The sequence below is a fragment of the Motacilla alba genome, chromosome 19 (genome assembly GCF_015832195.1).
Source record: "Motacilla alba alba isolate MOTALB_02 chromosome 19, Motacilla_alba_V1.0_pri, whole genome shotgun sequence".
In the NCBI taxonomy this organism is placed as follows: Eukaryota; Metazoa; Chordata; class Aves; order Passeriformes; family Motacillidae; genus Motacilla; species Motacilla alba.
In genome coordinates, this window is record NC_052034.1 from 346,083 (window position 1) to 357,521 (window position 11,439).

Below are 11,439 nucleotides of genomic sequence, written 5' to 3' on the forward strand. Positions count from 1 at the left end.
TCTCTGACCGCAGCTCCGCTGGTTTGACCGACCGGTTTTCCAGCTGCAGCCGGTACCGGCCCGCATCCCCCCGAGCGGCGGTGGCACTGCAGCCCCCGCAGGGACACTCCCCAGACACAGAGCCCCCGCTCTGGCCGCCCGGGGCTGCTCGGGGGTCCCCGCGCCCGGGGCTGAGCGGGCGGCGGCCGCGGGACCCCCGGGGCAGCTTCGGGCTCGGGCTTCAGCACCGCGGACAGCGGCGGGGAGCGGCGGGGAGCGCAACCCCGGCCGCGCCCAAGGTCCCGGGGACCGCGACCCCGAGACCCCCGGGGAGCGGGACCCCGAGGCCCCCGGGGAGCGGGACCCGGCCGCAGCGAGGGTCCGGGGGCGCGGCAGCGGGGCCCCGAGGGTCCCGGGGGGCTGAGCCCCGCTTCCCCGGGGGTCTCGGGGAGCGGCGCCCCGGCCCCGACGCGGCGGCCCCGGCTGGCTGGCGCGGCCCGGCCGCGGGCAGGGTCGGTGCCGCCGCCCCGGCGGAGCTCCCCAGTTCCGGTCACGTTGCCGCTGTTTACGGGCGGCGGGGCCGGGCCGGGCGAGGCGGGGCCGCCGCAGGCAGCGCGGGCAGCGCGGGAGCCGGCGCGGCCCCGGCCCGGCCCCGGCCCGGCCCCGCGGCCCATGACGCCCAGCGGGCGCCCCGCGGGGCCCCGCCGCTCTCCCCAGGTAAGGCAGCGGCCGCGGGGCGGGACGGGCCGGGCTGCGGCCGGGGGCTGCGGGGCGGGCGGGTCCCGGGGCTGCGGGGCGGCCCCGCACAAGTTGCCCGCAGCCCCGCCGTGCCCGGTCTAGCGGTCGCCTCTCCCGGTAGGTGACCCCGCGGGGCTGTCGCTGCCCCGCCGCAGCGGCCCCGCCGCTCCCCGCGGCCCCCCCGGCCCCGCCGGGCTCTGCCGCCGCGCCGGCTCCGGGCGCTGTCGCTGCCAAGCCCCAGCGGCACCGCGGGCTCCCCGCCGGGACGGGCACTGGCCCGGAGCGGCGGTGATGGCCCGGGTCCGCTCCCGCAGCAGAGCTGGATCCATAGCGAAATCTCTCGGAGCCGGGAGCAGAAAGCACGGACTTGCCTTCAGCCTCCGCAGCCCCCTGACAAGCGCCACCGGGGCTCTTCCTCAGGCGGTCGTGCTCAGAGAATTGCAAGAAACAATAATTTATAATCACCATCTGTATTGATTTTATCTGTAAATAGATACTGACAGATAATGAATAGCGAACAGCACTCCGAGTGTAATTCTGCCTCTGCTGAGATCAGGGAAGGTTTCCCACTGACTTTTCCAAGGCCGGGATTTCACCTCTGGTTTCTATTCCTGGCATCGCCACTGCCTCTGTGACCTTCTGCAAGTTTCTGAGCTTCCTGCTTGCCTGATTTCCCTACATTTAAAGATACACTAGCTTAGTGGCACTGCTGCAGTTTATATTGAGCTGTAAATATCAAGCACTATGGATTTCTAGTGTGTATCAGTGTTTATTCCTGCGTGTGCTTCAATGGGATGGAGAAAGGGTTGCTGGCAGCCACAGCAGGACAAATTATCGACCTGTTCCTGCAAACCTCATGCCCCTGACTCCCAGCTAATCTGCCATTTATGGGGAATAATCACAGGTAAGGGCCAGACCATGGGGTGACCATGGTGTGTACAGAGGTACACAGACACGCAATACTGCATCTCCCTTTCAGATGCATCATTGGGATGGAGGGTTTTTCTTGGTCAAAGCTTTGGGATTCTGATTTACACTGAACAGCAGACTTAAGCAGAGTTTTGACCTGGAAGCAAACTCTCAATCAACCTGTCTGTGCAAAGGAAATCAGCTCTTGGTAGACTTGCAACTGAATTGGTCATTGTAGCTGCTCCAAGAGGCTGCTTCAGTCATTTTGGTTTGTGAAATAAGAATTTGATAAATTGGGATGGAATTGTAAATCTCACTGGGGTTTTCCAACAGCACTTTGAAAGAAGCAGCTGAGATCAGGATTCCCAATATTCTTGTGCCAGAGGTCATGGTTGCATAGTGAAAGGACAAGAAGTGTGGATAAACACGTGGTTTAGAGGCAGGTGCACAGGAAGGCTCTGCAGTCGAGACCATGCCCATGGTCACTCCACGTGGGAAACTGGAGGGGGCTGAGCCCAGTGCCACCTCATCAGTTCTGTGCTCAAAATCTTGGGGGATCAGCAAGGGAACCTTGTTCCTGGCTCTCGATGGTGGAGCAAAGCCCTGTGGATGTCCAGTCCCCAAAACTGGAGAGAACTGTTTAGCCAGAGCTCTGCAGGGAGCAGGGGCCAGCCCCGGCTGTAGGTGTCACCTTTGAATAGGGGCAAACCACACTGCTCAGCTGACTGCTGCCTCCTCTGCTGCTGTGTGTGCACATGTTCAACTCTCAGAAGCACAAGGGCACAGAGCATCCTTCAAGCTAAAGAGGACTGCTATCGCTTACTCTTGGCTTTTGTTATGAATGGCATTGTTTTCTAAGGTTGTAACCTCATACGTAACTCGTCAAAATCACAGAGTTCACAGTCACCGTGAGAGCTTCCACCACCAGCTGCCTTGGCATCTTAGAACTGTCTGGAAAGGAGAAGTAACAGCTACAGCAGCAAGGGAGGGATCAGAGTAGGGGCACCAACCGTGTCCCTGTTGCTGCAGTGCAACCATCCTCTTGGGAGCCACGCTCACCCAGCTGGGGCAGGAGGAGCCGGTGGCAAGGACAGCCCCACTCACCATGCTTTGGCTCTCGAGCCTGTGGCACAGGGTGGAAGTTCCTGCCATGGAACAGGCACGGGCTTTTGGTCATCACCATTGTGGGAGTTCTGAAGCCTCAGCACAGGGAGTTTTGGTGTTACCAGCTGGGAGCTGCAGTGACCCTGTAAGTGTTAAATCAGCCAGCAGCAGCTAATCCTCCTTAACTTCCAACACCGCCCAGGATGGAACCGTGTGAAATGACAGAAGGCACACATCAAACTAAAGGCTCAGGATGCTCCTGCAATCCCACTTGCCTTCAGAAGCATTGGAGGGAGGATACCAGCTGTTGAGAGCTTGGTTCTGAACTCCTTTGGAGTAAAGGGTGGACACAAATGCTCATCTACTGCCCTCGGGTAAATTTAGGGACACTCAACACTGATGTTACTGAAGCCTGAGGATGAGATTGCATCTTCCTTAACAGCTCTGGCTCTTGCATCATCACCTGTGAGGCAGAGCTGTGTGACCTGCAGAAGGGACAACACGGCCCTCCCATGGGGCTGCACATGGTGAACAGAAGCAGCCTCAGGTCCCTGGAATCCCTGGAGAGCTCTTCCCCTCACTGCTCTTGGGCAACAGCAGGACTGTTTCCAGCATTGTCCTCATTTCCAGTGAAGGCAGCTCCTGCCCTGCTTGCCTCTGTGTCCCACCCCTGCCTTGCTCCATGCCCTTAGTACTGGTGGGAGGTTCATGGCTAAACAACACAAGGAGCTTGCTCCCTCACGTGGGGCTTCAGATGTTCCTGCCACAAGCTGAGAGCTGCTCCTCAAGAGAAAACATGAAGGTCATGTTGGACAGGCAAAGCTGATTCAAACTCACTAAGGATTTCCCATTGCAATTCTGGAGACAGACTTCTCTTCCCACATACACAGGTAAATTATGAAGGCTCTTTGCTTCCAAATCAGAGACAACAAACAAATCTCAATTCCAGATTTTTGACTTTTTTTTTCCAGCTTGAAATCTATCAACTATTTTTAAATGAAAACATTTTCATTGGTAAAAGAAAAAAGAAGAGCAATTTCCAACTTAAGGGGAGAAGGGAAAGTTCAATGGAAAATTTGCAGCCATTTCTACTAAAGACATTTCTATTAGACAGAACAAAGTGCTTGAAAATAGCAGTATGTGTCCCCTGGGCTTTGGCCAACCTACTTTCTGATGTTTCCTGAGATGAGGAACACAACTCCCACCAAGAAGCTCAGCCCACCACGGCCAGGGCTGGCAGGAGGATGTACCCATGCTGTGGTTTGCACTCCTGGTCTCTGGCAGATGCCAGATAACTCCCATAACTCTTGCACTGGCATCAGGACACGTGGCCCTCCAAGGAGGATGGCCCAGCCAGCCCCAGCCCCCTGGCACAGCTGGGTTTGACACCTTCCATAAGGACAACTACAGGACAATGCACTTTGGATCATTTCTTTACCAGCAGGCTGGGTGCTCAGCTGTCCCCGACCAGCCTGCCCCCCTCACCTCATCAAATACAGGAGACCCGACTGTAGAGTTGTCACAAACCTAGAGAGCCTTTGGCAGGAACAAAGCTTTGACCGTGGGGCACTGCCAAGACCACTTTCTGAGGGACTGATCTTAACTGCATTCCGGGTGCAGGAATTGCAAAATGCCCTATGTGACCATGCCAGGGGTGCTGGAACAGTGAGCCACAGTGCTGGCTTGGTTCTGCAGTTTCTGTAGAGAGAAAACTGGAGTCAGATGTGGGAAGCAGCTGCCCAGGGACAGGATGATGCACTCCATCCCTCAGGCTTGTGGCACAGCATCTCCCCATAGAATCATTTAGGTTGGAAAAACCTCTCAGGTCATTGAGTCCAGCCATTCTGCCAGGTTACCTTGATTTGCTGCAGCTTCCCTCCTTCTGGGCCGTGTGTAGGGAGCAAGGACAGATTCCACACACCACAAAATGGTATTTCCTGGGATAAAGGGCTCTTTCAGGGGCTATTTTTATCTCTCTGTGCAGCAGCAGAGGTGGGCAGCTTTTGCAGCTGCTTTTCTGCAGCCACTGATGACGTGGGGACGGACCCCCAGCCCAGCCCAGCTTGGCTGCCTGGCACAGCCTGCCAGCAGCTCTTGTCTGCCAGGCAAATTACCAGGGAAGATGTTCCTCCTCCTGGAAGACAACGTGACTCTCCTAGCCATGCGGTGCTGATCGGGTTAGACAGAGCATATTGTATTTTTCATGCGCTGGATCGCTCACTGCAGCTGCTGCTGTGTAATGTGGGGCTTGTCAAGCGAGAGCCAAAATCGTCTCTGGTGCAACTCCCACCTGGGGACAACGAGGAGCGAGCCTGTCCCAGATGCATCCTACTCAGTGATAAAGTATTTCCTAGGGCCAAATTCAGAACAGACATGCATGCTATGATGCCAGGGTTCATGCAGCAGGATTTTCTGCCTGTGCAGTCTCAGAGCAGGCAGGACAGGAACTGGCTCCAGAGGCACTGGAAGGTGAGAGGGCTGAGGCCATTCCCTGGGCATCAGCTGAGCAGGGCTGCTTTGCCCACAGCCCCAGTCCTCATGGAGAGGGCTGAGGAGAGAAGGCACCACCCTGCACCTCTGTGGGGGGCTCTGCCCCTGACAAGGGCTCCGGGGCTGGGGCTCGCGAGCCCAGCGCAGCGCTGCACGTTTGATCACCAGCCATCTCCACTCCCCGCAGGCCTGGACTGTGAATTTGGTTGCGATGGAGACCGTGTCCCTGGAGCACCAGATCCAGAGCGTGCAGCGGCACATCGCTTTCCTGAAGAAGGAGCAGATGGAGCTGCTCCACGACCTGCACCTGGAGATCCTCCGCTTGCAGAAGCACTGCTCAGGTGAGCGCTGGGGCGGCCACGGTGTGCGGGAGCTGGGTGCTCGCGGAGCTCCCTGGGCAGGAAGGCTGCTGCGGGCAGCCCGGGGTGCTCTCACAGGTGCCCGGCAGTGGCAGAGGAGGCAAGTGCCAGGCTGCGGCGCCAGGCTCGGGGCCCGGGCAGGCTGTGCTGCGGGGTGCACAGCCGCCCCCACTCCCTCCAGCCACCCCTGCAGCACTGATGGCTGACCAGCCTTGTGCCACCACTGGAACTCATTCCAACTTGTGCTGCTGCTCTCATCAATAATTCAGCCATAGCTAATTACTCCTTGTCTTCCAGCCTCTCGTTCTCCCAGGTTCCTGGGAAACAAAGAAATTGTCTGCACTGATAAAATTGGCTATTTTCCCCCCATCATTTCTGAGCTTTTGCTGTTCTGTTTCATTGTTTTACTGGTTTCATCTACGGCCTCTTCAGGCAGGCAAAACAGTGGGATTCTCCTGCTGAAATCAAACTTGGGAGGTCTGTCCCCATGGGCTGAAATGAGCCCACTGCACGGGTGATCTCCCCTTCCCAGTGTGACCCAAGGACAGCTGTATCTGAGCAGAGGGTCCTGTCCTCCTGGGTGAGGTGTGTGCTTCTGCCAGGAGTGCCAGGCAACCCCTGCGCAGTTTTAAGGAGCCTTTCCAGACACTGGAGTGTCATTATCTGGGGGCCTGTTTGCGGGAGGAGAGTAGAGTCTTTCAGTCAGTTTTTCCTCAGTGTGGCCCTGTGGAGCCTTGCCTGCTGCCCTGGCACTGTTGTTTCTGACTTTTTCACTATCCCCTTGGTCTCTCTGAGGTATCCCTGCGGGAAAGGCTCTCCCTCCCACAGAGGTGGTTCTCAGCTGCCCCTAAGGGGTCATGGGGATGGTACTGAAGCAGATCAGCACCAGCCCCCTGGCTCCAGCACAGAAACTGGGAGCCCAGGCTGTACATCATCCCTGCACTTGCTCAGCAGGATGATGTCTTTGGAAATAGGCAACTGCTTTGGTTTTCATTTGAAATATATCTGTGACTCCAAACCTATTATTTTAGCTTCAGAAAAATAGCACAGTGGCCATTGATTCCCACCGGGGCAGTGGAGAGTGCTGAATGCTTTCCAGAAACTGCATTACAGTCTCAGGTACTTCTGCCTCCTCACTACAGATTTGTTTTCCAAGACAGACAGGCAGAGCAGCCTGAGACTAGCGTTCGGTTTCAGAAGGATGGCAGTGATGAGGATTAGAGTCAACACAAAAGCAGATTAAAAGAAAAATGTAGGGCAAAGATTAACCATTTGAACTCATTTTCAGGGGAAAAAAAATAACCCCCAAACAGCTGAATGCTGCTGCTACCACTGTCTTCCTCTGCTCAGGGCTGTTAGTGGTTGGGTGGGCTGTGATAATTAATTCAAAAGGGACTGTCTGTAAGAGCGCAGGGTAAAGTGAACACCAGAAGGTCCCTGAGCTGCCCTTTGTGACCTGGGGCTAGACAGTGAGCAGGCAAAGGGCAGCAGAGAGTAGGCAGCATGTTGGGGCTGAGCAGGCAGGTAGGTGCTGCAGCTCCTGAGATTTGGAAGGGATTTGGATGCTCCACGTTGCCCTGGAGCAGGGCAGCATCCTTCTGCAGACACACCGTGGTGGGACGAGGTCGTCCCCGTTTGCGTCACGTGCAGAGGCAGTGATCAGCCTGGAGCAGTAAATTATGAAATGCTTTGGGTGGCAGCTTACACTTTGGTCTATTTTCAATCCATTGCTCTGCTCTTTGTCCTGCTTTACAGCACTGAAAATGGTTCAGCAACTCTTTTAGAAAAAGGAAAGGCAGAGGAGCAGAGCATCCCGCGGACCATGTCTCGGCCATGAGGCTGCTTAATAACACATAAATTGCCAGAATTGCCTATTTTTAGCTCAGCCTTTGGTGCTCCACGATGGCCACACTCCCATGAAGACTGGGCAGAGATACCACTGCAGCCATAGTGATGTCCAGTGCCCCAAAGGGAGCAGAGGAGGGCATGGGGAGCACAGAATGGGTGGGATGCTCCTCCTCAGTCCCGCTGGATTTCTCTTCCAGAGCTCACCCATGACCTGGAAATGAAAGAGCTGGAGGCCCGCCAACAAGGTAAGAACACGGCTTTGGGCACAAGATAAGGGGGAGCAGGTGTGGGTGCAGAGAGCCTGCGGCCAGAGGGGCCCATCAGGGCTGCAGGGAGGGCACAGGGACCTTGCCTGAGGGGGCAGCGGGGCTGAGGGCAGGGCTGGGCAGGCAGCGTGCACAGCCTGCTGGCAGCCCAGTAACTGCTGGTGACGCCCGGGAGCCCGCGGCCGGCAGAGGCTGCTCTGTGAGCAGCCTGGCTCCTCTCCTTCCTCTGCCCACTGATGAAATGAAACTCCTCCCTGGCGCTGCCTGGGCACGGTGCCTGGCAGCCAGCCCCAGCTGTGCTCTGTCCTCAGTGCCAGGGCAGCCAGGCCCAGGGTGGGTGCGGGCTGCTCCCACCGGGGCCAGCAGAGTCCTCGCCCTTGGCACCCTCACGCGGTGCCATGGCTGGCTCCATGGCAATTCCCAACTCCCAGCCCCTCCCATGGAGCCAGGGCTCCCTTCCCTGCACCCGAGGGCTTTGCTGGCTGAGGGCCTGGTGCCCACCCCACCGGGTGCCATCGGGGTGTCACCAGCCACAAGGCAGCGAGTCTCATCCATGGTGCCTGCCCATCCTTGAGCCTTTTAGAGCTGCACAATCACTCTGCCACATTTATGGGGCAGCACCTCATTTACGATGCCATCAAATGATTGCTCTTCTAGTGCCGTTCATGCAATAATTACTGCCTGCAACTGCCTCCCTAAGACCTCATTATATAGCTGCAGAAACACTGAGGAGCTGAGGCTGTAAGTGGCTGCCAATCACATAATAAAAAGCAGATTACTGCAGAGGATGGGAGCAGGCCTGGGCAGGCCAGGGAGCGTGGGCAGGTGCCAGCCTGCACCCTGCCAAGGGCTGGGTGCTGGAGCAGGCAGCCAGGGCTGGGGTCAGGAGTCCTCAGCCCTCCCGCTGCCCACTGGGCTTGGCTCCAGAACCCAGGGCTGCAAATTCCCCAAGCTGCCTGGCCATCCTGCCCCAGGACAGCATTCTCCAGAACTCGCTCCCTTGTCCCAGGATGGAGGCTCCTTCCCTGCTGAGTGCAGCCCAATTCCTCTGTAACCGTGGATCAGCATCTCCGTCCTGACTAACCAGGCTTTGGAATCCCAGGGCTTGAGGCCAAAAGTCCCTCTGAAGTTGGGCTGATGGTTTCCCTGCACCATTTCCTTTTCTCTTCCATCCCGTGTGCTCCCCCCCACCCTCTGCACACATTCAAAGTCACTTTTAGGGTGAAAAACTACTTACCTAGGGGAATTTTAAAACTGTAGCAAGGTAGAGGCAGCAGGTTCCATGGCAACAACATCCTCCACTGAAACTGCCTTTTGCTGTCACCCCGCATTCGGGTGTTACACACGGCACCATGCCAGCGGCCGGTGCCAGGGTTCCTGTGCCTGCGCTGGCAGTGAGCTCTGCTCGGGCAGCTCACAGGGGGTTTATCCCGACTTCTAGAAGCACGCAAGCAGCCTCACTGGCCCTGCTGGGACATGCTGGCACCATGGAGTGGTCAGCAGCCACGTCCAGCCAGGAGCAGTGGGGCTGAGCCCCCACTCCCCATCCTGACCCCTCTGTGCCTTGACCCACAGATGTCCTGGACCGCGAGCTGGAGGAGAAGTGCCGGGTGATGGAGGCCCAGCTGCAGGAGAAGGAGAAGGACAACCTGGAGCTGCGCAAGGAGCTGCAGCACAAGGAGACGCTGGTGGCTGCGCTGCGCTCCAGCCTCCGCAGCAAGGAGCGCCGGTTCCTGGAGGAGCTGAAGCGCCGGAGCCACCGCGTCACCATCCTCGACACCGAGCTGCAGAAGCAGACGGAGGCGGCCGCCTACCTCTCGCTGCAGCTGCACGCCACGGCCCAGCGGCTGCCGGGCCCCCGGGCGGGCGGGCGGCCGCCCCCCGAGCAGCCCCCGGCCGAGGCCCGGCCCCGCCGCCGCGGCCACAGGGCGCCCGCCCGGCGCCCGCCCGGGGACGGCGCCCGGCCCAGGGACCCCGCGCAGGAGGAGCACGATGCCATGCCCGACCCGGCCCTGTTCCTGTACGCGCCGCGGCCGCACGGCCCGCAGCGCCCGCCGCCGGAGCCCCCGGGCCCGCCCCGAGCCTCGGCCGGCGCCGCCGCGGCCTCCCGGGGCCAGCGGCCCCCCCGGCAGGAGCCGGCAGCCAGGGCCAGGTCGGCCAAGGGCGAGCCCAGCAAGAGGCAGGGGGCCGGAGCCCACGGTGCCCACGGTGCCCACGGTGCCCCCCGGGCCCAGGAGTAGGCGGCGAGGGCATGGCGCGGCCCGAGCGGCCCGAGCCCGGCGGCATGGGCGGGCGCGGCCGAGGCTCCGGCCCCATCCCCTCGGTGGAGAGGAAGGGGCGGCCGAGAGCGGAGCCCTGCACGCGCCTCGCACCCACCGGCAGCCAGGGAGGGTCCCCGAAAGCTCTGAGCCAGGGGTGTCACCGGCGGTGCTGCGGCACAGGGGAGCATCCAGCGCCCGGGCTGTGAGGGGGACACGTCCGAGCGCCTGTGCGGAGCTTGCGAGGAAAAAAGAAAGAAAGAAAGAAGAGGAAGCATTTTTGAAATGAGATTTTCCTGCTGCTGCTGCCCTCAGAGTGGGCGCCGGGTTGCTTTCCGTGGCCGGGGTGCTGGGAGGTGGGCACAGCAGCACAGGCTGCGCAGCGCACGGCTCGGCACCCCGGGATGAGCCCGGCCGGCCTCCAGCCCCGGCCGTCACCGGCACCGGGCACATCACCGGGAAGGTTCTCCAGAACGCAGGCAGCTGAACGAGGTGGATCCTTGCGTGACGGAGGGATCCCCTTCCACAAGGACAGTGCTGCTGTGCCGGCCAGGCCCTGTCCCACGCTCCCTGGGCAGCGGTTTGGCTGTCTCCAACACGGATTTCCCCTCATCACGTTCTCGTGCAGGACTCGGACAAGGCAGCTGGACGAGTGCCGAGATTGGCAGTCCTGCTGGACTGCTCCTCAGCCGCTGCACGGGCTCCGAGTGCTGCTGGAGCAGGGCTGCACCCCGTGCCCCCTGCACAGGGCTCTCCTCGGCACCAGCATTGTGGTTCTCAGTCACATCCACAGCCAGGTCTGGGCTTGCTGCTGCGGGCTGAGCAGCCCCCGGTCCTCCCGCATTGCAGCCCGTCCTTCCCCGCACAGCGGCCGTACGCAGCTGCCTTCGCCCCGCTGGGGCAGCCTTGCCCCATTTCCAGCCAAACTGTCGGCTTTACAGTCACTCCCTGGCTGTTGTGAAACACCGTTAGGAGGGGAGGGCTCTGCCGGCCAGGCAGGGCAGAGGTCACTCTGCTCCGCTGCTGCCGGGCCTGCGCTGCTCAGGGCAGCCCAAGGGGCAGGTTTCACCCTGGCATGCGGGCTGCCAGCCGGGAGCCGGCCCCTGCCTGCAGCCAGCCCTGCCAGGCTGGTGGGCAGCAGCCTCCCGCAGGACCCTCACTGCCTCCGCGGCTGGTGCGGGCAGGAGGGAGCTGCAGGGTGACATCAGACCCCATTTCCTTCCAATTCAATTTGAAACCTCTTGAAAGACATCACCCTCATAGACTAGCGAGGCTTGGCCTGCCCGCACTCACCCTCAGTGTGCCCGTGCAGTCAGAGCTGTCTATTTTTGTAGTTCAATATTTATATACTCTATTAAAATGCTTTATGAGATTGACAGCAGCAGTCGCCAACCAGCTCTTTAGTAAAAACAAACCCCAAAGCATATGAGCTGCACTAGCAGGGCAGAAATTAGTGGCTTTTGTACCTTTCCTTTGGCTGTTATGTGA

The 11,439-nt window shown here is 59.5% G+C and overlaps 1 protein-coding gene across 2 annotated transcripts; it reads left to right on the top strand.

Moving 5' to 3' along the window:
* Nucleotides 1-587: 587 nt before the first annotated feature.
* CCDC92B (coiled-coil domain containing 92B) lies at nucleotides 588-10,642 on the top strand. 2 transcript variants are annotated; one of them, XM_038158260.1, is made up of 4 exons: nucleotides 588-696; nucleotides 5,408-5,561; nucleotides 7,625-7,672; nucleotides 9,269-10,642. In XM_038158260.1, the coding sequence occupies exons 1-4, from the start codon at nucleotides 652-654 to the stop codon at nucleotides 9,931-9,933; spliced, it is 912 nt and encodes a 303-aa protein (XP_038014188.1). In that variant the 5' UTR covers nucleotides 588-651; the 3' UTR covers nucleotides 9,934-10,642. The 2 variants fall into 2 exon arrangements, with proteins under 2 accessions (XP_038014188.1, XP_038014187.1); XM_038158259.1 differs by lacking the exon at nucleotides 588-696 and adding an exon at nucleotides 738-5,199.
* Nucleotides 10,643-11,439: the final 797 nt, after the last annotated feature.